General features: G+C 44.3%; 1 protein-coding gene across 1 annotated transcript in view; it reads left to right on the plus strand.

The window, feature by feature from the left end:
* SPAG17 (sperm associated antigen 17) overlaps positions 1-27,237 on the plus strand; it is a 994,731-nt gene that overhangs the window by 523,946 nt on the left and 443,548 nt on the right. The window contains exon 23 of the mRNA XM_030205033.1: positions 2,327-2,440. Within this exon, the coding sequence (XP_030060893.1) occupies positions 2,327-2,440 (114 nt within the window). The remainder of the gene's footprint in view (positions 1-2,326; positions 2,441-27,237) is intronic.

Genomic DNA, 27,237 nt, shown 5'->3' on the forward strand with positions numbered 1-27,237 from the left:
CAGGGTGGGGCGCCACTATTTTAAAGGTGATGGTGCCGAGAGACATGAGTGAGTGGGCATCGCTCCTGTCTTTTTCTTCTAGGTACAAGGGGACATTGGGTTGGGGTCATGGGGGGGAGGGGAACTAGAGTACCAGGGAGGTCTCTTTTTATGTAACTTGGTGGGAGGAACTAGACTATCAGGGAGGTGTTTGGTTGTGGGATGGGAGCTTGGGAGGAGGGTTTAACTACTACTACTACTACTATTTAGCATTTCTATAGCGCTACAAGGCATACGCAGCGCTGCACAAACATAGAAGAAAGACAGTCCCTGCTCAAAGAGCTTACAATCTAATAGACAAAAAATAAATAAAGTAAGACCACTATTATGTGGATATGTGGGTAGGTAGTGGGAGAGAGGGGGGCAGGGGGCCTTAGACCACCCAGAAATATTTTTTAATATGGAGGATGGGACCATTTTGCGGCATGTATTTTTCTTTTCTTTTTTTTCTAATGCCAAGTTTCTGGTCAGTGTTGAGCCAAACACCGCTTAGACACTGACAGAAAACTACATTTCACACTAAGCCACAGACTACTGCCACAATTTTAACGTAGCAGTAATTTTCATGCTCATTAGTTTAAGCATTCTGCAACTATTTTTTAATGCTAAGTTCACAGTAGAGTGAGGACTGCTACAAACCTTTGAGCATCAACCCCTCAGTTGGTGTGCCTGCCAAACTGCCATGAAATTCTTTTCTCTAGTTATCTAGCTATAACAGAAACACAGTAATAGTTTTTCCCTTTAATAAATTGCTCAGTTTAATTGACTCTAAAGTGTTCTCTTTACTGAACTTTTCCTTTAGACCAGTGGTCTCCAACCTTTTTCATGTAAAGGGCCACAAAGTGGACACAAGAAAGTTCCGTGGGCCACCAAAAGATTTTAGGCTTACACATGTAATTTTAAATACTAATGTTGATTCTACAAGGATATATTTTTTTTTACTAAAAATCACTTTATTTTAGCTTGTACAAAAACCATAAATGAGACTGTTTCTGTATTACTATTAATCCTCCCCATCCCACATGAGTCCAAAACAAAGAAATTATTTTTATCCTTAATAGTCCTCTGGATATAAAAGGAAAAGAATGTACCAGGGGAGTCATACAAATATAAGCTCATATTTATGGGGCTGAGCTGGAGCAGAAGTGCACTGTCCTTGAGGTTTTTGCCACTACTGTTGATAGAGAAAAGGCCCCACAAAGCTCCACTGGGTTGCATTTTTTTAAATTGTTATTACATTTGTACCCCACGCTTTCCCACTCATGGCAGGCTCAATGCGGCTTACATATTATATACAGGTACTTATTTGTACCTGGGGCAATGGAGGGTTAAGTGACTTGCCCAGAGTCACAAGGATCTGCCTGTGCCTGAAGTGGGAATTGAACTCACTTCCTCAGGACCAAAGTCCACCACCCTAACCACTAGGCCATTCCTCCACACATTTGCATGCGTACATGAGGAGAGCTGAGTTGACTGGCATTTGTGTGCAGGCACACAACCAAGTGGAGCTTCACGAAGCCTTTTCTCTACTTACAGTAGCTGCAGGCAGTGGCGTAGGAAGGGGGGCGGGGGGAGCGGTCCGCCCCGGGTGCACGCCGCTGGGGGGTGTCGGCTCCGCGCTGGTGCACTGCCCTCTCTGCCCCGGAACAGGTTACTTCTTGTTCCAGGACAGAGAGAGCAGTGAACCAGCGCGGAGCCGACACACCACAGCAAAGTGCAGTCGGGGCGGATCGGCCCTCCCGCCCGTCTCTTGCCGCAGGTATGCGCTCCGGGGGGGGGGAGGTATGCGCTCCGGGGGGGGGGGGTGCGCTCCAGCATGAGGAGGGTGTGCCGTGCTGCACCTGGGGGGGGGTTGTGCGCAGCGGCGACCCGCCCCGGGTGTCAGCTCCCCTCGCTATGGCTCTGGCTGCAGGGGCCGCTGAATATGAGGGCTGCAAAAATGACTGCAGGGGCCGCATAGGCCCAAGGGCCATATATTGGAGACACTGCTTTAAACTGACTGAGCCACAAAGATACGGTTATGTCACTTTTTTTTCTTTAATGCTTCTGTTCTCCGCAGTCTCACAGCTTGGTTACAGTTCAGTTGTCTTTACAATGTGTGAATTGCAGAGTTCTTCCTGGTACTTTATCTTAATGTCATGATTTATTTTTTCCCACCAAGATTAGATTAATGTTAAACGCTTTGGATTATTTTTAGAATGATTTAGATATTCATTTATTGCAATTAATGTTCTTATACTGTATGTGATGTGAGGTGAAAAACTCTACAAATGTTTATATTTTCCAGGGCAGCCAGCATATAAGAAGAAGACCATGAGTAAGTTTGGATCATTTTCTGCTGTCTTGAAAAATGGGATGCATCTATCACTGAGCAACTATGGACCAACTGGGAAAAGTACAGGTAATCAAGTAACAATAAGGAAAACATGGGGATATCCTTGCACAGCGTATATGTTCTATAAATCAATAATAACCAAGGTAATTTTTTTTTACATTTTTTAAATTTTTTTCAAATACACTTTGACTTTTATGAAAGAATACAATAAATGTGAAAACAGAACAAGAAAAGGAGAAGTACCATGTAGTATGCTAATACATACATTATCTAAGCAAGAAAGGAGACAAGTGTCTATAACAATATATTAGAACTATAGTGAAATTTGTAAAGTTGTAAATATTGTTACAAAGGAGCCCAGACTTTTCTCTTGGTGAATATAGTTCCATATTTTCTGCCAAAGCAAACTCAGATTTTGATGTTGTAACACCAAATTCCACCAAAAATGAATATTTAATAAATGTTGCAGATTTCCAGTTTTGCAAAATATGTTTTGAGCAATTGTAAGTAGGATGTTGTGAAGAAGGGGATAAGGGAACAGAGGGGGGGGGGGGGGGGGGGGGTACCGGCGGAGGAGAAGATAAGGATCAGAGGAGGGGACAACCCAGATTCTTAGCTCAGGGAGTTCCACATGTCAGGAGAAGCATAGATCATTTTCCCCAGAGGGCTAGAGGCAGGATAAAAACTATGATTCCCAGCAGCCCTTGAGGAAGTCTTACAACAGAATCAAAGACTCCTATCCCAGCAGCCCCCAGTGGAGCCCAAGGAAAGGCAGGTAAAGGTGAACCCCCAAGACACAGAGGGGGAGCCTCTGAGCAGAGCTAATCAGGGGGAGGAGGATCAGCTGGGGAATGAGTGGGGTGAGGAGCCCATGGAATGGAAGGGGGAAGAAAAGGAGGAAGAAGTGAGGCAAGAGGAGCCGATGAAGATTGCAGCTCTGGCAAGATCCACAAGTAAAAGGTTCAGACAGCAGGTAACCACTTGGTGCGGGGCCTTGGTAAACAAGGGAAGGCAGTGGCTATCGAGGAGGAGCCAGGGAGCGATGGGGTCAAGTGGGAGGAAACCAGGAGATAGAGCAGGCCAGAGGAGGGAGGTGACCCCTGGGAGCTTTCTGCCTCTGAACTGCTGATGGGATTTCTAAACTGCTTGTTTGAACTGCCTGTTTGGAAGTTCTTGCTTTCTTTGAACTGCTTGTTTTTCTTTGTCGAACGTTTTTTGCTTTTGGGATTACTTATTTTGAATTGCATCATTGGGACTGCTGAGATTCATGTCTTGTTGGTTTATGAGCTGCATTTTTGAAGCTGTGGAGATTCATGAACTGCTTTGCTTTTGGAACTGCATTATTAAAAACTACTTTTCTAAACTGTTTGTTTTTGGGATTGCATTCTTGAAACCGCTGGGATAATTTCCCTGGCGGATATCTCAGGAGCTGTGCTGGAATAGTACTGCTGACATACCTCAGGTCAGAGGGTACACCTGGAGGATTACAGGGAGTTGTACCTAAGTGGAATATCATATAGAAAACTTGGGCCAGAGGCCAGAGTTTTCCTGAGAGGAGCGGAGGGATCCTTCACAATGTCTAATAATTTTGCTTGAGAATCTGATAAATTGAACTACTGATAGCAGGATTTGAAAATTATTATTGAAGATGTTAAGTCCAAGTCAATAACAAAAATGTTTTGTCTAACACACCATATTTCCTTCTAAAATGTAAATGTAAGGTCACATTCATTGAGCATGTGAAGTAAGGTACCAACATGGTGAGAGCAATTCCAACATTTATCGGAAGGAAGGAGTCCTTCTAGTGCAAGCTTGCGAGGTGTCCAATTTGTTTTGTGATATAAAAAATACATGGATTATAGCAATGAAATGGAGGATAATGGTTCAATAACTTTAGACCAAAGTTGAGACCATTTTTTCTTCTGAGAGGGTATGACCTAAGTCTGTTTGCCAGGCATTTTGAAGCACTAAACTGAAGTTGAATGTAGATTTAATAAGTTGTTTGTAAATATTGGACGCACTATGACCATTAACAAGTAATATTTGAGCATTGGAAATTAGTGAAGGCATCTAATGTGTCAATTGAGAAAAAAAAGGTAATGTAGTGATATAATGACACAATTGAAGCCATGAAAAATATGCAGAGGATGGCGGAGAAAATCTTTATTTTAATTCTGGGAAAGACAGGATTGCTTTATCTTTAGATACTATATCTGAGATAGTCCAGATTCCCTTATCAATCCACTCTTTCCAAAAGAAAGGAACTTTATTTATTAATACATGAGGAATATACCATAGTGACATATATTTAGAGATAAGGTGAAGGGAAAAGTCAGTCATACATTAATTGTAGAAATTATGACTGGATCAATCTTATGAGATGGAAAGGAGGTAGGAGAAAGTAATTAATAAAGGTTGAAAAGAATATATAATAACTTCCTGCAACATCAACCACATGGGTTTATAATCAGGATTTTGATACAACCAATTACAAACTTGTTGAGAAATAAAGGATTTATGATAAATGAAAATATCAGGAAACAATACACCTCTAGAGTCTCGTGTATCTTTAAACTTTTTAAGAGCAATTTTAGGTTGTTTGTTTTTCCATAGAAATGTAGTCAGCAACTTATCTATTTGAGAGTAGAAAGGGAGAGGAAGAATTATTAGGAACATACTCAAGATATAGTTCCATGGCATCCCACAGATCAATCCAGAGACTTGTGGGTTGTGTCCCTCTACCAGCAGGTGGAGATAGAAAGAACCTCCGAGGTCTGCTATATGTGGACCTGTGCAGCCAGCTGAACCTCAGTATTCTCTCTATCTAGCAGGTGGAGGGACATCTCTGTGCAGCTCTGGTGTCCTTTGGGCCTAGTTTAGCACAGAAAGGGGTTGAGTGACTGTTTGCAGCTTGTGGTGTACACCTGGTGGTGCCAGGTCCCTCCCGGTCTCCCCCTACCTTTCCTCCGTCACCCGGGGCTGTTGGCCTGATCGGGTGTTTCCTTTCTCTCTTGACTTTAAAAAAAAAAAGGTAAGAGACTTTGTTTTTGTTTAGTCATACGGAGGAACTAGACGTTCTGCTGTCAGTTTTGGGGCAGGCATTTGTGGAGCATGTCAGTGCCTTCTGAGGCTGCTAAGCGCTGCTCCCGGTGTGGGGGCATGAGAACAGCATCGGGGGAGTGTGAGTCCTGCCACCTTCAGCCTGCAGCGGGTGTTCAGCGCGACGGGGATTCCCCTCAGGCGTCCGGTGAGTCGGAAGCACAGGGGATAGTTTTGGCGGTTTCTTCAGAGCAGTTAGTGCAGCGCGCGTTTGCAGGCGCCATTTTTTCCTCTCAGGCGCAACCCGCTCAGTACGTGGCGGTTGATAGACAAGAGGCGCAGCGCGCTTCTGTGGCACAGGCTCCGATGGAGAGAAGCGATGTACAGGGAGCAGGGGAGTCCCTTGCAGTTCCTTTTTCCCCGAATTTTGTTTTATTAATGCACAATGCCTTTCTTTTGAAGTAGTCAGGAGCTTCTCTTCAGGCAGCCCCATCTCTTCCTCAGCAAACTTCGGTTGCTGCAGCCTCTCAGTCTTTCCTGCCAAAATGTCCCCGGGTGGAGATTTTGGATCCCAAAGAGCCAGCTGACACAGATGGCCCGGTTTTGTCTCCAGGCTGTCTCTCAGAATCTTTGGATTTGGCAGATGAGGTAACCCTGCCCTTTGAGGAGGGGGATGATCTGACGGCTGCCCACCTTTTTCGCAGTGAAGAGCTTCCCTCCCTGATTGTTATGGCTTTTGAGATTTTGGCCATTTTCCCCCTGAATCGTCAGGGGGAACAGGTCCGGTGTCCTCTATTATGTCTGGCACCAAATGCCCACCTCGTTCCTTTCATGCGCATGAGGCCATGAAGATCCTTAATTCGGCGTAGTGAGATACACCGGACAGTGGGCTTAAGGTTGCTTAGAGCTATGTTGCGTCTTTACGTGCTATCTGCTCCTGTCTTAGATTTGCTGAAGGTCACTACGGTGGATTCCTTATTCACAGCTGTCACTATGAAAACCACTCTCTCTGTGGAGGGTGGCAAGTTGCTCAAGGACCCTCAGGATCATAAGTTGGAGACTTGCTTGAAGTTGTCCTTCAAGTAGCGGCCCTTTCCCTGCAGGCCTTAGTTTGTGGCTCCTATGCGACGTGGGCATGCTTATCGTGGGTACAGAAAGCCTCCTCTCCGGAAGGTCTCATGGCTGTTTTGCCGGCCTTGGAGTCCGGTTTAGCCTTCCTTGCGGATCTTCTTTATGATCTTTTGAGGGCTTCGGCGAAGGAGGTTTCCCTAGCAGTCACTGCGCGTCGCTGGCTGTGGTTGCGGCATTGGGCTGCAGATGTGGTCTCTAAGTCACGTTTAGCAAGGCTTCCTTTTAGGGGAAAGCTTTTGTTTGGGATGACTTAGAACAGATTGTGAAGGACCTTGGTGACTCTAAGGGCCAGCGCCTCCCAGAGGACAGGTCCAAGTTTGTACGACCGGTGGCACCTAGACCTAAGTTTAGGGATACACTGCATTACCATCCAGGTCGCAGGGCCTCTTTTCAGAGAGCAAGGTCTTCTCAGAGGCCTCAGCCCTTTCGAGGTGACAGGCCGGCCTCCTTTCCGGTAACAGAAACCAGCTGGCAGCCAGGTCCACCCAGTGATGGGGCCCTGGTCCATATCCAACCGGTTTTTGGGGGCAGACTGTCCCTATTCCTGGTGGAGTGGACCAGGGTAACATCCGACGAATAGGTCTTGGAGGTTATCAGAGACGGCTACAAGTTAGAATTAGCATCCGATAGTAGACTCTTTTCTGGAATCTCCTTGCAAATGTCCCGCCAAGGTGCGGGCCGTTCGACACACCCTCCTCAACTTACAATGGCTGGGTGCCGTCCAGCCTCTACCCCCAGCAGAAAGATGGTGCGGTTGATACTCCATTTATTTTGTGGTGCCAAAAAAGGGCGGTTCTTGGCAACTCGACTTAGATCTCAAGTTCGTCAACAGGTCCTTACAGGTTCGGCTTTTCCGCATGGAAACCCTCCAATCGGTGATCACAGTGGTACAGCCAGGGGTGTTTTTGACCTCTCTTGATCTCAAAGAGGCCTATTTACATATTCCAATCTGGCCTCCCCGCAGGCGCTTTCTTCACTTTGCAGTGCTCGGTCGTCATTTTCAATTCAAAGTGATGCCCTTCGGCCTAGCCACAGCACCTTGGACCTTTTCCAAGGTTCTGGCAGTAGTGGCAGCCTATCTCAGGAAGGAAGGGATTCAGGTCCATCCCTATCTAGACTACTGGCTTGTGCGAGCGTCTTCTTTCGAGGAGAGTCAGCGGGCAACTGAAAAGTGGTCGGGTTGCTTCAGTTGCTTGGTTGGGTGATCAACTTCCTGAAGTGCAGCCTAACACCTTCCCAAACGCTGGAATACTTGGGGGTGTGCTTCGATACCCGAACAAGGATAGTTTCTCTTCCTTCACTCAAGCACAGCGGTTACAGGCTCAGTTACGAGCGCTGTTTCAAACTCCGAACCCACGGACTTGGGACTATGTACAAGTTCTAGGTTCCATGGCCTCTACCTTGGATGTGGTAAAGTGGGCCAGAGCTCACATGCGTCCCCTCCAGTGGCACCTTCTGAGCCGTTGGTCTCCGCTCTCGGAGGATTACGAGATTCGAGTGCCATGTTCAGCCCGTCTTCAGACAATCATGCACTGGTGGTTCATTCAAAAGAATCTGGTGTCGAGCATTCCTCTGTCAACCCCGGACTGGAAGATAGTGACCACAGATGTGTCACTGTCTGGCTGGGGGGCTCATTGCCTGCAACAGACGTCCCAGGGCGTTTGGACTTCAACAGAGGCATCATAGTCCATCAACCTCTTGGAGTTACGGGTGATTCGTCTGGCCCTTCAGGAGTTTCTGTCTCTTCTCCGCGGTTACCCAGTTTGAGTTCTTTCGGACAATGCAACAGTGGTTGCCTACGTAAACCATCAGGGGAGCACCAGGAGTGCACCCCTAGCGCGCAAGGTGGCTCTGATCTGCGTTGGGCAGAGACTCGTCTCTATTTCTTGACAGCGGCTCATATAGCGGGGTCACAGAATGTGCAAGCGGACTTTCTCAGTCGCCACCAGGTGGAGCCGGGGTGGGGGGTGGACACTCTCCCGTCTGGCCTTCGATCAGGTAACTGCCAGTTGGGGGATGCCAGAGATGGACTTAATGGCCACCGCATTCAATGAGAAGATTCCCCGTTTCTTCAGCAGGGGGTGAGAGCTAGGCTCAGAAGGCATCGATGCCCTTCTTCAACCTTGGCCCAGGGGCCTGCTCTATGTTTTTCCCCGTGGCCAATGGTGGGCAGGTTACTCACTCGCATTGCCAGCCATCCCAGTCAAGTGATCTTAGTGGCCCCGGATTGGCCCAGACAACCCTGGTACGCAGGTGTGATCAGGCTTCTTTTCGATCGTCCTTTTCTGCTACCGGCGCAGGACGGTTTCCTGCTGCAGGGGTCAGTCACGATGGAGGATCCCTCCCCCTTTGGTCTTACAGCCTGGCCCTTGAAAGGGCCAGGTTGAGAAGAAAAGGGTATCTGGACGAGGTTATCGCTACGATGCTGTAGGCTCGGAAAAGATCCACCTCGATAGCTTATGCTAGGGTCTAGTGTACCTTCAATTCGTGGTGTGCAAGTTTGGGTTTGTCAGCGGCTTCGGCTTCAGTATCGATTATCCTCGCATTTCTTCAGGAGGCTGTACAAAAATCACTCTCATTGAGTTCTCTTAAGGTGCAGGTGGTAGCTCTGGCATGTTTGAGGACAGCTTCAGGGGGTGTCCATCGCTTCCCACCCAGATGTGGTTCATTTCTTGAGGGGCGTAAATCGTTTGCGCCCTTCTCACATGCCAGTTCTGCCACCCTAGAACCTTAATCTAGTTGTCAAAGCGCTTCAGCATCCTCCTTTTGAACCCTTATCGGGGATTACGATTAAGGATCTCACCTTAAAGGCGATTTTCCTAGTAACCATTACTTACGCTCAGAGAATTTCAGAGTTGCAGGCCCTTTCTTGCAGAGACCCCTTCCTGCATTTTACAGAGGCGGGGGTATCGATGTGAGACAGGCTCTTCTCAGGTATTTGGAGGTGACGAATGACACCATAGCCCGTTGGTTGTGGGAGGCCTTCTCTTCAGCATACGTGGCATTGGGCAAGCAAGCCCCTTTGTAAGTTCGTGCTCATTCTACGCAAGCTCAAGCTTCCTCCTATGCAGAGTCCTGTTTGGAAGATATCTGCAGGGCAGCTACATGGGCTTCGGTCCATACATTCACTCATCATTATCGGGTGGATGTGGCAACTCGTCAAGATGCGGTGTTTGGCTCATTGGTGATTTCTGCTGGATTGGGGGTGTCCCGCCCTACTTGAGGACTGCTTGGGTACATCCCACAAGTCTCTGGATTGATCTGTGGGATGCCATGGAAGGAAAAATTAATTCTTACCTGATAATTTTATTTCCATTAGTCCCAACAGATCAATCCAGAGGCCCCTTCTGGGTTTACTGTCTGCGGTTTTGTTGCGGTTGGTTAGTTTTTTTCGGGTTCCGTTGTTCTGAATGTTCCTTCGTTTGATTAAAAAATAAAATAAATAAATATAGAAGTGGTGGAAGTATGTTGGGCAATTGGTCTGACAAAATGTCAGGAGAGTTTTCTATTGTTTCCATTCCACTGCTTTGGTATCGTTCATACTGAGGTTCAGCTGGCTGCATAGGTCCACATACAGCAAACCTCGGAGGTTCTATCTATCTCCACCTGCTGGTAGAGGGACACAACCCACAAGTCTCTGGATTGATCTGTTGGGACTAATGGAAAGAAAATTATCAGGTAAGAATTAATTTTTCCTTAATCGTGGGGGAGACCATCATTTTAATAGTTTCAAGTCAACCCCACAAAAACAAACTAAGTGAGTGCCAAGAAAATAATAAAGATTTAAGAAAATTGAGGATAGCATCAGCATTATACTGTATAGTATCTTGCAGAGATGTATAAATCAATTCCAAGATATCTAATTTTAGGACTTGCCCAAAGTAAATCAAAGGATTTAGCAATATCGGGAAGAGCATATGAATTAAGCAGGAGAAGTTCTGTCTTTTGTTGATTAATTTTGTAACCAGAAAATAGAGAAAAATAATTTTTTGAAGAAACTTAACATCATTCGCTGACCATTGTGGTCTGTCCAGTAAGGACAGAAATTGTTTGATTGAGTTATTTGAATTGAAAGATTCCAATTAATATAATTCAGAGTAAAAAAGATAGAATGCTTTAGAAATATCTTTCATAGTAGAGTATCTAATAGTATGATTAGATAATTTAATAGCAGGGATTTTAACTTTAGATCTTTTCCTGTTTTAATAATTCGCTAATAGTTTACTACTTTTTGTCTTTTTCAGCTTTCCAGTTTAAAGTTAAAGAAACTGGGGCATGATTGAACATCACAATTGGTGAAATAAGGGTGGCATTTATTAGCTCAACTAGAGAATTTGATATTAAAAAATAATCCAATCTAGAAAAACTTATGGGGAGCCGAGTAAAAAGTATATTGTCTGGAAGTAGGATTGTACAATCTCCAAGGGTCAATAAGGTGAAGCTGATTTATGAAAGAATGCAAGGTGATCGATGATTTGGAAGGTAGTAATTTAGTTTGTGAATGTTTATCAAGCCAAAATTCTAGGGGGATATTAAAATCACCAGACATTATAATAGGGAGAGGGTCTAGAGATTGCATTTTTTGAAAGAGAATAGAGAAAAATTCAGGTGAATCATTATTTGGAGCATAAATATTAAACAATAGTACAGAGACATTATAAAATTGGTTAGAAGGTAAAGTTTGGTTAGAAGGTAAAGTTTGCCTATTTGCGGATGATACTAAGATTTGCAACAAAGTGGACACCCGGGAGGGAGTGGAAAGCATGAAAAGGGATCTGAGGAAGCTAGAAGAATGGTCTGAGGTTTGGCAGTTAAAATTCAATGCGAAGAAATGCAAAGTGATGCATTTAGGGAGTAGAAACCCACGAGAGACGTATGTGTTAGGCGGGGAGAGTCTGATAGGTACTGAGGGGGAGAGGGATCTTGGGGTGATAGTATCCGAGGATCTGAAGGCGACGAAACAGTGTGACAGGGCGGTGGCCGTAGCAAGAAGGTTGCTAGGCTGTATAGAGAGAGGTGTGATCAGCAGAAGAAAGGAAGTGTTGATGCCCCTGTACAAGTCGTTGGTAAGGCCCCACCTGGAGTATTGTGTTCAGTTTTGGAGGCCGTACCTTGTGAAGGATGTTAAAAAAATGGAAGCGGTGCAAAGAAAAGCTACAAGAATGGTATGGCATTTGCGTTCCAAGACGTATGACCAAAGACTTGCTGACCTGAACATGTATACCCTGGAGGAAAGGAGGAACAGGGGTGATATGATACAGACGTTCAAATACTTGAAAGGTATTAATCCGCAAAAAAATCTTTTCCAGAGATGGGAAGGCGGTAGAACGAGAGGACATGAAATGAGATTGAAGGGGGGCAGACTCAAAAAAGATGTCAGGAAGTATTTTTTCACGGAGAGGGTGGTGGATGCTTGGAATGCCCTCCCGCGGGAGGTGGTGGAGATGAAAACGGTAACGGAATTCAAACATGCGTGGGATATGCATAAAGGAATCCTGTGCAGCAGAAATGGATCCTCAGAAGCTTAGCTGAAATTGGGTGGCGGAGCAGGTGGGGGGAAGAGGGGTTGGTGGTTGGGAGGCTAGGATAGGGGAGGGCAGACTTATACGGTCTGTACCAGAGCCGGTGATGGGAGACGGGACTGGTGGTTGGGAGGCGGGAAATACTGCTGGGCAGACTTATACGGTCTGTGCCCTGAAAAGACAGGTACAAATTCAAGATATGAGTTTATCTTGGGCAGACTAGATGGACCATGCAGGTCTTTTTCTGCCGTCATCTACTATGTTACTATGTTACTATGTAAATTGAGACCTTAGCAATTATCCATCTTCCTTCAGTATCTATAATTTCTTCTAAAATAATTGGATTTATATCTTTATGAAACAGTATTGAAACTCCATGCTTTCTACCAAGTGAAGGGGAATCTATGGAGGAAGAAATCCAGTTGCATTGTTTGGTGCGAAGAGTAGTATTAGCAGAATGGGTTTCTTGTAAAAAATATTATTCTCCGAGGACAAGCAGGCTGCATTATTCTCACAGATGGGTCGATGTCCATGTTGGCCCGGGAATCGACATAATGCACAGCAAGAAGGAAAAGTTTTGCTGTAGCCTTCTGGCGAGTGTGCAGCACTGCGCATGCATGAAGTGCCTTCCCACCCGTCGCACAACCGCACTCCTCAGTTCTTCTTTTTCCGCGTCAGGTACTGTGTGCAACTGGACCATCTCAGGCACAGATACCCATTTGTGGTGTATCCAGTGCCTTGGGCCCGACCATAGCCCAGCCTGTTGTGCCCTCTGTCTTCACATGAAAAAGAGGAAACTGGCTCGAGAAGCCCAGTGGGAAAAACGTTTTGGGGGTCGGTCCGGTCCTTCGACATCGGCATCGGAACCGAGGTCGGCAGCATCATCATTGACGTCGAGGGATGCATCGACATCGGGAGTGGAGGTAGCAATGACTGCTGAGAGGCCACGGCACGCTGGGAGCAGTGAGGCATCGAGTGGGTCTCCACCTTCCTTGAGGCCTCCTGCTGTACAAGCCCCCTGAGACCATCCATCGTCAGACCCAACCCCGAGGCGACGTGGGGATTTGACGTTGTCCTCGTCGGCACCGAGGAGCGCTCCCCCTCCATACAGGAGGTACTGACGCGTTGGCCTCTCAGCAGTCCGGTTCCTGCTCCTGAGCCTCAGGTGACTCTGACACCAACTGCTCCACCGGCCCCACAGCCTTCTCCGATGGCGGCTCTTGATGAGCCCATATGAGCCTTGCTTCCAAAGCTCCTGGAAGGACTGCTGCGCCAATCTGCTTTGGTGTTGGGGGTGCTTGCGCCTGCCGTGACATCTGCTGCAGCTGCGTCTAGCCCTCAACCTGCCCTTCAACATTGCCATCGAGACATAGTAGATGACGGCAGAAAAAGACCTGCACGGTCCATCCAGTCTGCCCAACAAGACAACTCATGTGTGCTACTTTTGTGTATACCCCACTTTGATTTGTACCTGTGCTCTTCAGGGCACAGACCGTATAAGTCTGCCCAGCACTAGCCCCGCCTCCCAACCACCGGCTCTGGCATAGACCGTATAAGTCTGCCCAGCACTATCCCCGCCTCCCACCACCGGCTCTGGCACAGACCGTATAAGTCTGCCCAGCGCTATCCCTGCCTCCCAACCTCCAGTCCCGCCTCCCACCACTGGCTCTGGCACAGACCGTATAAGTCTGCCCCGCACTATCCCCGCCTCCCAACCTCCAGCCCCGCCTCCCACTACCGGCTCTGCTATCCAATCTCGGTTAAGCTCCTGAGGATCCTTTGACGTCTTCGGCGTCAAGGCAGGTATAGTCTCGGTGGTCACTGACGGAAGTGTTTTCCGACACTGAGGAGGAGCGCTCGTGGGAGTGAGACGAGGATCCTGGGTACTTTTCCTCTGATGAGTCCTTTGGAATTCCCTCAGAACCTTCCCCTCCACCTGCAAGGAGACTGTCTCCTCCTGAGAGCCTCTCCTTTCCATATTTTGTATGGGAAATGGCTGGAGCCATTCCATTCCCCATAGACGTGAAGGATGAGCCCAGGGCTGAGATGCTCCAGGTCCTGGATTGCACCTCTCCACCTAAAGAGGCAGTGACAGCTTCTCTGCATAAGGTACTCCGGGAAGTCCTTATGCAGAACTGGGCATCCCCTCTGGCTGGTCCTGTGATAGAAGACTGATTCTCAGTTGCCCCATAACTCCATGGTGGTGGACTCCACCCTCAAAAGAGCCAAGAGTACTAGGGACTATGCTTTGGTGCCCCTAGGCAGAGAAGCTAGGACCTTAGACTCTTTTGGGAGGAAACTGTATCAGGCTGCTATGCTCACTGCCCATATCCAATCATACCAGCTGTTTACGAGCATCCACTTGCGGAACTCGGTGTGGCAGCTATCTACCTTGGTCGATGCCCTCCCTCCGGAGCAGGCCGAACCTTTCTGCCAGGTGGTCAGACAGCAGAAGGTGTGTCATAAATTCCTGGCCAGGGGCGCGTACGACAATTTTGATGTAGCATCCAGGATATCTGCTCGAGGTATAGCGATACGCAGACTCTCATGGCTGCGTGTTTCTGACCTAGAACATTCGGTCCAGCAGAGGATAGCAGATGTTCCTTGCCAGGGGGATAATCTTTTCGGAGAGAAGGTGGAAGATCTGGTTGACCAGAGCAAGAACCACACAGATGCTGTGGCTTCTCTCTTCAGCCAGGTGCCTTCTGCTACCACCTCCTCAACTAGGAGGTATTTTGGCAGACCACGGAGTACCCCCTATTTCTATTCCAGGCATAGGTACACTCCGGTGTCTCGCCAGCCTACTCAAGTTCAGGCCCAGCTTGTTCATTGCCATCAATAGTGTGCGCCCAAGGCCCCTACTGCTCCCCAGCAAAAGCAAGGGACGGGCTTTTGACTGGCTCCAGGAGAGCATAGCAAAATTAAAATATGCATACAGTAACTCATATGCATATACATATAATAGCCCGACACAGGCCGTGTTTCGCCCAACTGGGCTGCTTCAGGGGCTAGAAGATAAGATAATAGATAATAAGTAATAAATTTTAACATCTAAATAAAAACCATATAATAATGACGTAAAGTAATGACATAGAAATTACATAAATTAAACATTTAAAAATTTAAAAGGGTGACATTAAAATCAAATATAAATTTGTAACATCAAAAACCAAATGACAATAAAAAATATATATATATGATCACATATAAATTCATACCATTAAAATCTATAACAGCAAAATCCCACAGACTCATTATTCATGATGAAAAGATATGACAGTCAGAAATTGCGTATATTGGTCATAAATAGTTAATATATCTACAACATACATATACAGATACATATTACAAAAATCCAAAAGGAGTGATTTGGGAGCATCCAAAGAGACACATAAAAAATATATACAGGAAAGTACTTATACACACAACGGTACATTTAAACATCAGACAGCCATCTTCAATAATATGATTCAAAAGGCACCCACCTATATAGTGGTACTCCACCATCAAACCAGAAATTTGCAGGTAAAAGCAGCTAGAGAAATATAAAAAAAATAATAAAAATAAAAATGAGAATGACCAACTATGAGGAAGGAGAGTAATATGATAGAAAAATGATATAAGAAAAGATCCATAATAGAATAAAGAAACTCACGTATACGGTCAATATTCTGAAAAAATGGCTCATCTAGAAATGCAGAAACAATTGGACCTGTATAAAATTATATTATATGTAAATATAACTTAATATGATGAGGAAAGAAATAAAATATATATATATATATATATATATATATATATATATATATATATATATATATATATATATCAAACATATAAACGGCGAGTGACCGTACTCACTCGCAAATGCGCAGTAGAGACCTTCTCTGCCCCGCCCGCACGTCAATACGTGATGACGGGGGGCGGAACACAGAGGGTCTGTACTGCGCATTGCTGAGGGAGGGACACCGCCGTCTAACGCTCCCCCCACCCGAGTCGCCGCCGCCACCCACCTTCTACCCGGTCGGGCCCTCGCTCCACTATTGAAACAGCGAGGGTCCGGGAACGCAGCACTGAGCTCTGCTGAGCTGCCGACATCGCCCTTCCTTCTTCTTCTCTGCCTCTGTCCCGCCCTCGACGACGTTACGTCACACGAGGGCGGGACAGGCAGCTGCAGGCAGAGAAGAAGAACGAAGGCCGACGTCGGCAGCTCAGCAGAGCTCAGTGCTGCGTTCCCGGACCCTCGCTGTTTCAATAGCGGAGCGAGGGCCCGGCCGGGTGGAAGGTGGGTGGTGACGGCTCGGTGGGGGGGCGCGAACTCGGAGGGGGAGGAGCAGCGGCGAACTCAGCGGTGGGGGCGGGCCTTTCAACCCCCCCTTCCTATAATAGCCCGTTTTTACGGGCTCAAAGTCTAGTATATATATATATATATATATAGTAGAAATGGGCCACAGCCAGTCCTCAGAGATACCCAAGGAAGGCTGTATAATTGGAGGTGAGTCTACACGATCTTCTTTGATATAAACGAACTGAGGTGAGAAGTATATCCAAAGCCATAGTCCTCTAAAGTACTATTATAGCGTCACTCTATTTGGTCCTGCTTAATATAGAGGAATAGGGATATTTTATTTTATGGGAAGCAGACGTCATCCACAACGAAACAGCTTGATGTTAACATTAAGCTATATCTTAGAACATAGTAGTGATATGGCAGCCATTAGAAAGTCTAACATTGAACTATATCAAAAATGTAATGGTGACATGGCAGTCATTAAGAGGTCGAATGTGTGTAAAAGGGTCTAAATATAAGGGCAAACGTGAAAACCAAACTTACCTGAGGTCGTATGAACAGCCCCTTACTTCCAAATGTGCCGAAAAAAACGCTGTGGCGAAACCGGAAGTTAGTTAAAAGAAGAGGGATCAAAGGTCAAATTGGCTTGACATAAAAAATTATATTTGCCGAAAAAATATATATTTTTTTGGATGCGCAAAAGTGATTAATGATAATCATCAGTTGGGTAGAAATATTCTTGTTTAAAAAATTTTTTTTATACGTATATTATTGTAAGAGAAAGCCCGAATAACAACCAATCAGAATGCACAATATGATGACGGAAGAAATATATAAATATATAAAAACAGTAAGGGATATGCATGTCCACGCTAAAATAGATGTGTATAATTGAAAAAACCTTATGGGAGAATGAGAGGGAAGAAAGTAGAAGTGGAAATAAAAACGGAACTAGAGGTCAAAGGTCATCCAGACTAAAACAGGTACTCGCCCTCTTGTGCATGCTTACTGCAACCCAAAAAGAAAAGATAATAAAAATAAAAATAGAAATAAAAAGGGAGGGCATCACTGTATTGATATACAGTTTGAGCCTTATCGGCAAAAAAGTGCCTGTATAGATGGGGACAATAAATGTGTAGATCAAAAACTGATGGAAAGTGTTATAGCATCATTAAAAATAATGGATACTAGGCGAGTTGTTAAAACAAGAGGTATGCTTAATAAGTATTAGAAAAAAGAAAAGAAAGGAAGGGTGCCATAATCTATAATAACAAAAGATGAGAATTATTATTAAGATGGATGTCTAATGAATATACATGATCATAAGAATACAGAATAATCCGTTTCACCATTTAGACCATGTGGATGGAGGGTGTTTAATTCAAAAATAAATTCTTGTTCTTTCCGTAGTAAATGAATATCGATTGGTCCACCTCTCCATTTACTTTTGTATATATAAATGGCACAAAACCTGTAATCCTCAAATTTATGGCCCAATGATATTGAATGTTGTACTAATGGTTTTTCTGTTAATTTTTGTTTAATTGCACTTCTGTGTTCAATAATTCTAATATTTAGTTTCCTTTTTGTTTTTCCTACATAAACCAATTTGCAAGGACACATAGCAATATATATAACATTACTAGTCTTGCAATTTGAAAATTGTCGAAGATGAATATCTTTATTTGCTGATGGTATATGAAGATTTTTGGTCTTAATATTAACATTACAGACCGAACATTTACCACAAGGGAAATGGCCGGATGGTAAATGGTTCAATGTAGTAGCTATACTAGGTAATGTAGAGGGAACTAGAAGGTCCCTTAGGTTACGTTCTCGTTTGTATGCAACCATTACTCTCTTTTGCTGAAATGCTTCTAAATCTTCCAGCAAATGCCAATATTTTTTGATAATATGAACTATAGAGCTAGACATGCTAGTAAATGGTAATGTGCAGACAATCTTATTCTCGTTCATTCTCTGAGTTGGATTAAGCAGTGTTTCTCTCGAGTTATTGGATGCTTTATAAAATCCCTCTTTGATACATTTTAAGGGATACCCTTTTTCTTTAAACCGTCTGGACATGTCCTGAGATCGAAGTGTGTATGTTCTCTGCTCTGAACATAACCGTCTTAGACGTAAAAACTGGCTATATGGTAAATTTGCTTTCAAACTTCTACTATGGCAACTTTCATAATGCAAGAATTTATTCACATCCGTGGGTTTACGGTAGATGTCAGTAGTGAACTTATTGTTCATTATGTTTATGTTGATGTCCAGAAAAGGGATTCTTCTCTCATCAAATTGCATTTGGAATTTCAGATTAGTATCCAGAGTGTTTAACCAATTATAAAAATCTTTAAGCTCCTTTTCTGTGCCCTTCCAGATCATAAAAATATCATCGATATATCTCTTCCAAATGTGTATATGGTCTATATACCTATTCTTTGTAATGAATTTTTCCTCAAATTGGGCTACGTATAGATTAGCAATGGATGGTGCGAATGTTGCACCCATTGCTGTACCTTTGATCTGTTGATAATATTTGCCATCAAACGCAACAAAAAAATTTTTTGTAAGTGCTATTGTGGCAAGTTCAACAATGAGTTGTGTCGGTATCCTAGGTCGTACATGTTGATTGGACAATTTTTCTTTAATAATCTCTATTGATTCTTTCTGTGGGATATTAGTGTACAAACTCTCTACATCGAAGGTGACCAAAAGCATATCTTTACTTGGAGTTATTTTATTTAACATGTTAATAATGTCAGCAGAGTCACGTGTGTAGGAAGGAATTTTATGAACCAGAGGATGTAGAAACTTATCAGTGAAAATTGATAATGGTTCTAGTAGAGAGCCACAGGCAGATACAATTGGTCTACCTGGGGGTCTGGACAAGGACTTATGTATCTTTGGAAGAATGTATATAGTTGGTGTAATGGGTTCTCTTACCACTAGGAAACTAGCTTCCTTTTCAGTTAGATATTGTGCTTTTCTACCTAATTCAACCAATGAAGAAATTTCATTTTGAATACTTATTGTGGGATCTTTACTCAATATTTTGTAAAAGGTCTGGTCATTAAGTTGTCTATAAACCTCGTCTATGTAATCTTTTCTATTCATAACTACAACGGCTCCACCTTTATCTGCTGGTTTAATGAGGATACTATGATCTTTTTGTAGTATTTTAATAGCAGCATTTTCCTCCTTTGTTAAGTTATAGAACGTCCTTTTCTTACCTTGTTTCTCCAACATTGCTATATCTTTAAGCACGACAGTTTCGTAAGCTTGTATCAGATGATGGGTATTGCCAGGCGGGAGCCATTTGCTATTATTTTTCACTATTGATTGGTCATTATAAGCAGGACCAAATAGAGTGACGCTATAATAGTACTTTAGAGGACTATGGCTTTGGATATACTTCTCACCTTAGTTCGTTTATATCAAAGAAGATCATGTAGACTCACCTCCAGTTATACAGCCTTCCTTGGGTATCACTGAGGACTGGCTGTGGCCCGTTTCTACTATATCTCTAAATATATATATATATATATATATATATATATATATATATATATATATATATATATATATATAATTTCTTTCCTCATCATATTAAGTTATATTTACATATAATATAATTTTATACAGGTCCAATTGTTTCTGCATTTCTAGATGAGCCGTTTTTTCAGAATATTGACCGTATACGTGAGTTTCTTTATTCTATTATGGATCTTTTCTTATATCATTTTTCTATCATATTACTCTCCTTCCTCATAGTTGGTCATTCTCATTTTTATTTTTATTTTTATTATTTTTTTTATATTTCTCTAGCTGCTTTTACCTGCAAATTTCTGGTTTGATGGTGGAGTACCACTATATAGGTGGGTGCCTTTTGAATCATATTATTGAAGATGGCTGTCTGATGTTTAAATGTACCATTGTGTCTATAATTACTTTCCTGTATATATTTTTTATGTGTCTCTTTGGATGCTCCCAAATCACTCCTTTTGGATTTTTGTAATATGTATCTGTATATGTATGTTGTAGATATATTAACTATTTATGACCAATATACGCAATTTCTGACTGTCATATCTTTTCATCATGAATAATGAGTCTGTGGGATTTTGATGTTATAGATTTTAATGGTATGAATTTATATGTGATCATATATATATTTTTTATTGTCATTTGGTTTTTGATGTTACAAATTTATATTTGATCTTAATGTCACCCTTTTAAATTTTTAAATGTTTAATTTATGTAATTTCTATGTCATTACTTTACGTCATTATTATATGGTTTTTATTTAGATGTTAAAATTTATTACTTATTATCTATTATCTTATCTTCTAGCCCCTGAAGCAGCCCAGTTGGGCGAAACACGGCCTGTGTCGAGCTATTATATGTATATGCATATGAGTTACTGTATGCATATTTTAATTTTGCTATATTAATAAAACATATCTTGGTTTATCAACGATCTGCTTTGTACAGTTTCCACTTTGGAGTTTGCGGATCGTCTGCCCCTTTGTTTTCTTGGGTCCAGGAGAGCATAGCCTCAATAAAAGTTTCCGTACCGGATGATTTGGTTGGGGGGAGGTTAATGTTTTTTCACCAAAGGTGGCCTCTTATAACCTCTGACCGGTGGGTTCTTCAAATAGTCCTGTTAGGTTACACACTTGATCTGGAATCCAAACCTCCAAATTGCCCACGAGAGTTCATTCCTTCAACTCTCAGCACAAGCAGGTACTTGCAGAGGAATTCTCTGCCATTCTAAAGGCTCATGCGGTTGAACCCGTTCCACCAGGGGAAGAAGGGCTGGGATTCTATTCCAGGTACTTCCTTGTGCAGAAGAAAACAGGGGATGCGTCCCATCCTAGACCTAAGGGCCCTGAACAGATTTCTAGTCCGAGAAAAGGTCAGGATGGTTTCCCTGGGCACCCTTCTTCCCATGATTCAGGAAAACGATTGGCTATGTTCTCTGGACTTAAAGGATGCTTACACACACATCCTGATAATTCCAGCTCACAGGAAGTATCTTCAATTTTGGCTGTGAATGCAGCATTTTCAGTACTGCGTACAGCCATTTGGCCTAGCATCTGCTCCCAGAGTATTCACAAAGTGCCTAGCAGTAGTTGCAGCATTGCTATGCAGACTGGGAGTGCATGTGTTCCCTTATCTTGACGATTGGCTGGTGAAGAGCACCTTGGGGGATGGTGCTCAGGAGTCCATGCAAATGACTATTCAGGTGTTAGAACTACTAGGGTTTGTAATAAATTACACCAAGTCCCATCTTGCACCTATTCAAATGGAGTTCATTGGAGTACTGCTGGACGAGTACAGTCCAGGCCTATCTCCCCGAGACATTGGCAGACAACCTCCTGTCCCTGGTGCCGAGCTGTATCTCATCAAGTCACAGTTCAGCAGATGTTGAGACTCTTGGGACACATGGCCTCCACAGTTCATGTTACACCCATGGCACGTCTGCATATGAGATCTGTTCAATGGACCCTAGCTTCCCAGTGGTATCAAGCTGCGGGGAATCTAGACGATGTCATCCAACTGTCCACCGACTTTCGGAACTCTCTTCAGTGGTGGACTATTCGATCCAATTTGGCTATGGGATGACCATTCCAAATTCCTCAGCTGCAGAAAGTGCTGATGATGGATGCATCTCTCCTGGGGTGGGGAGCTCATGTGGAACAGGTCTTCAGATCAACCTCCTGGAGTTTCAAGTGATCTGGAATGCTCTAAAGGCCTTCAGAGATCAGCTGTCCATCCAAATTATCTTAATTCAGACAGACAATCAGGTTGCAATGTACTACACCAACAAGCAAGGGGTACCGGATCTTGCCCGCTGTGTCAGGAAGCCGTCCAGATGTGGCTTTGGGCGCACTGTGACAGCATGTTTCTCCAAGCCACTTAACTAGCAGGCATAAACGACAGTCTGGCCGACAGGCTAAGCAGAATAATGCAACCTCACGAGTGGTCACTGAATATGGGCATTGTCTGCAAGATCTTCCGAGTGTGGGGCACCCCCTCAGTGGCTCTTTTTGCCACTCAAATCAATCACAGAGTTCATCAGTTCTGTTCCAAGCTTTAGGCCGTCTTCACTCAGAATGAGGGGTCACTTATACTTCCCAACCTCCAGTCTCTGGCTCTCACTACCTGGATGTTGAGAGCCTAGAGTTCGCTTCCTTGGGTCTTTTGGAGGGTGTCTGCCGGGTCTTGCTTGCTTCCAGGAAAGATTCCACTAAGAGGTGTTACTCTTTCAAATGGAGGAGGTTTGCCATCTAGTGTGACAGCAAGGCCATAGATCCTCTTTCTTGTCCTACACAGACCCTGCTTGAGTACCTTCTACACTTATCAGAGTCTGGTCTTAAGACCAATTCCAGAAGGGTTCACCTCACTGCAATTAGTACTTACAGTGGGGGAAATAAGTATTTGATCCCTTGCTGATTTTGTAAGTTTGCCCACTGACAAAGACATGAGCAGCCCATAATTGAAGGGTAGGTTATTGGTAACAGTGAGAGATAGCACATCACAAATTAAATCCGGAAAATCACATTGTGGAAAGTATATGAATTTATTTGCATTCTGCAGAGGGAAATAAGTATTTGATCCCCCACCAACCAGTAAGAGATCTGGCCCCTACAGACCAGGTAGATGCTCCAAATCAACTCGTTACCTGCATGACAGACAGCTGTCGGCAATGGTCACCTGTATGAAAGACACCTGTCCACAGACTCAGTGAATCAGTCAGACTCTAACCTCTACAAAATGGCCAAGAGCAAGGAGCTGTCTAAGGATGTCAGGGACAAGATCATACACCTGCACAAGGCTGGAATGGGCTACAAAACCATCAGTAAGACGCTGGGCGAGAAGGAGACAACTGTTGGTGCCATAGTAAGAAAATGGAAGAAGTACAAAATGACTGTCAATCGACAAAGATCTGGGGCTCCACGCAAAATCTCACCTCGTGGGGTATCCTTGATCATGAGGAAGGTTAGAAATCAGCCTACAACTACAAGGGGGGAACTTGTCAATGATCTCAAGGCAGCTGGGACCACTGTCACCACGAAAACCATTGGTAACACATTACGACATAACGGATTGCAATCCTGCAGTGCCCGCAAGGTCCCCCTGCTCCGGAAGGCACATGTGACGGCCCGTCTGAAGTTTGCCAGTGAACACCTGGATGATGCCGAGAGTGATTGGGAGAAGGTGCTGTGGTCAGATGAGACAAAAATTGAGCTCTTTGGCATGAACTCAACTCGCCGTGTTTGGAGGAAGAGAAATGCTGCCTATGACCCAAAGAACACCGTCCCCACTGTCAAGCATGGAGGTGGAAATGTTATGTTTTGGGGGTGTTTCTCTGCTAAGGGCACAGGACTACTTCACCGCATCAATGGGAGAATGGATGGGGCCATGTACCGTACAATTCTGAGTGACAACCTCCTTCCCTCCGCCAGGGCCTTAAAAATGGGTCGTGGCTGGGTCTTCCAGCACGACAATGACCCAAAACATACAGCCAAGGCAACAAAGGAGTGGCTCAGGAAGAAGCACATTAGGGTCATGGAGTGGCCTAGCCAGTCACCAGACCTTAATCCCATTGAAAACTTATGGAGGGAGCTGAAGCTGCGAGTTGCCAAGCGACAGCCCAGAACTCTTAATGATTTAGAGATGATCTGCAAAGAGGAGTGGACCAAAATTCCTCCTGACATGTGTGCAAACCTCATCATCAACTACAGAAGACGTCTGACCGCTGTGCTTGCCAACAAGGGTTTTGCCACCAAGTATTAGGTCTTGTTTGCCAGAGGGATTAAATACTTATTTCCCTCTGCAGAATGCAAATAAATTCATATACTTTCCACAATGTGATTTTCCGGATTTAATTTGTGATGTGCTATCTCTCACTGTTACCAATAACCTACCCTTCAATTATGGGCTGCTCATGTCTTTGTCAGTGGGCAAACTTACAAAATCAGCAAGGGATCAAATACTTATTTCCCCCACTGTATCATCAGCATGTAGAAGATAAGCCTATCTCTGGACAACCTTTAGTTCGCTTCATGAGAGGTTTGCTTTTGTCAAAGCCCCCTGTCAAACCCCCACCATTGTCAACATCGTTCTCCCCCAGCTGATGAAAGCTCCTTTTGAGCCACTGAATTCCTGCCATCTGAAGTACTTGACCTGGAAGGTCGTTCTCTTGGTGGCTGTTACTTCAGCTCATAGGGTCAGTGAACTTCAGGCCTTAGTAGTGGATGCACCTTATACTAAGTTTCATCACAACAGAGTAGTCCTCCGCACGCACCCTAAGTTCCGAAGGTGGTATCGGAGTTCCATCTGAACCAGTCAATTGTCTTGCCAACATTTTTTCCTCATGCCCACCCTGATGAAAGCAGCTTGCACACCTTGGACTGCAAGAGAGCATTGGCCTTTTACATGGAACGGATGAAACCCTTCCGACAGTCTGCCCAGTTGTTTGTTGCTTTTGATCCCAACAGGAGGGGAGTCGCCGTCTGATTTGGAAAGCTGCAACATGGTCTTCAGTCCACACATCACATCACATTACTGCCTTGAGCAGGATTCCTGATGTGACAATTGGTTTGGGCAGTCGGTGTTGCAGAATGTGTTTGGGGTTTAGAATCGAACTCCACCCACCTAAGCCCGTTTTATTATGTTCCAGGCTGCACGTTCATTCAGATTGTATATAGTTTCAGGTTAATCTGTATTTTGTCCTCGCCGTTGCGAGGCCCAATTAACCAATGTTTATTCTTTTGAGTGAGACTGAATGCTAGGGATACCCCATCTGTGAGAACAATGCAGCCTGCTTGTCCTCGGAGAAAGCGAAGTTACTTACCTGTAGCAGGTATTCTCCGAGGACAGCAGGCTGATTATTCTCACAATCCTGCCCTCCTCCCATGGAGTTGTTCTTTGTTTTATTTCTTTATGTTTTTAGATTTAACTGCAGAGCGTGGTCGCGCAACGGGCAGGAAGGCACTTCGAGCATGCATGGTGTGGCACTGTACGCGCCCCAGAAGACTCCAGCAAAACATTTTCTTTTTGCTGTGCATTATGCAGATTCCCAGGCCGACGTGGACGTTGATCCATCTGTGAGAATAATCGCTTTCCTGTTTTTTAAGATATATAAGTACCTTCTTTCTTTTGAGTGTCTTAATCCATTAACATTCCATGTCACTATGTTAAGTGGAATATTAAAGTTATTCTGAGCCATAACAGTACAGAGAAAATTGTCTCTATGATTTGATTAGTCCAAAACAAAGGTTATTTAGGTAATAATGATCAGTACATATTTGGCATATCTGACAAAGAGGAAAGAAAAACGGCGTAAAGAACTAAGACCCCAAATCACAAAGGCAGCCGTAAAATATGGCTGTGTCTCTAAAATTTAGTGACTTGCTAACAGCCAGTGATGAACAAAGGGAATCGCATGCAGATGAGCTGCATGGATACCCCTTTGTGCATCCTCCGTTTGCGCGTTCGATCTGTCAAATGGATTTGACACTGCTGTCAAATCCATTTCACAGCTCTGATGCACTGGACCTCCCCAAACCCACGCTTTTAAAAAAAATTTACCCTGGTTGTCCAGTGAACTCTCACCACCCCAAACTTTATTTCCAGTGGACCATGTCCTCCCCCTACAACCCCCCGTGACCCCATGAACATTTTTCAATAGCTCCTCCCACCTGCCTTGGGCCTGCCCGGAACAAAATGGCATTCTGGGATACACTGGGCAGAGCTAAACACCATCAGGGAAAGTTTTTAAAAGCCTTTATAGCTTCCTGCTTTTGCTTCTTTCCTCTCCGACAACTCCAGAGCAACCGTAAAATTTGCTCATTAAATTTGGGCTGCTCTGGAGCTGTGCATCCTCTGGAATACATATATACACATTAGACTACGAATGAGCTCATTAGAATACTAATGAGTTCATTGTAATACATTTACATGGGGTTCTCGATGGCTACTAACGGCACACATTAAAGCCACGGAAAACCCCTTTGTGCATTACTAGCTACGTAAACATTTGCTTTAAACTGGCTAGAACCAGTCTAAAGCAAACGTTAATAGTACGGTATGCTTTGTGCATCTGGCCCTAAGTATCCTGGTTCAACCAAGAAATTGTAACTTAAGTTAAGTGAGACTGAGTGTAAATATGAGAAAACACTCAGTCAACCCTGTATATCTTAGTAGGCAAGCAAATTCAAAAACTCACAAACCATTACATTATGAGAAGCTGTATATTATTCGAGATGTGAGCCCTTGAGCCAAGGCCTAGTATAGGATTTTGGCTAAGGCCTGTTACGATTGTGGCCGTGACCTCTCCCAGACTTACCTTATTTCTGGTGGTCAGCTTCTGTGCTGGCTTCTGTTTCTTCTTTCTGTGTTGCTAGAGCTGGCTCTATGTCTGTGGGCTGGCTGCTCCCAACATGAGTCTAATTGCTTTACTATACTGCAGCTGTGTGTGTTACCTGAGCTAGCTGCCTCTGTGTGCTGTTGCTTCCAGCGTGGCTCTAATTGCTCTGCTATACTGCAGCTGTGGGGGTTAAGCCTGAGTTAGCTCTAGCTCTGTTTCAGTATGCTGCCTGCCTGTGTCTGGTAGTGGTGACATCATTGGGCAGGGCTTAGTCGGTTGCTTTAGGTCCAGGGTAGTGGTAGTGCAGTGTGCACTTTTGATCTGTGTTAGCTTCCCTGCTTTTACCTTGTGGCTCCCCTGCTTTCCCTTTTGGTGCTTTGGAAGCACTTTTGTGATTGGTGCTATAGTAGCACTTCTGTGTTTGGTGCTTTAGAAGCACTTCTGGGTTTGGTGCTTTAGAAGCACTTCTGTGTTTGGGGCTTTGGAAGCTCTGTTG

This window comes from Microcaecilia unicolor, chromosome 5 (genome assembly GCF_901765095.1).
Source record: "Microcaecilia unicolor chromosome 5, aMicUni1.1, whole genome shotgun sequence".
NCBI classification, from domain to species: domain Eukaryota; kingdom Metazoa; phylum Chordata; class Amphibia; order Gymnophiona; family Siphonopidae; genus Microcaecilia; species Microcaecilia unicolor.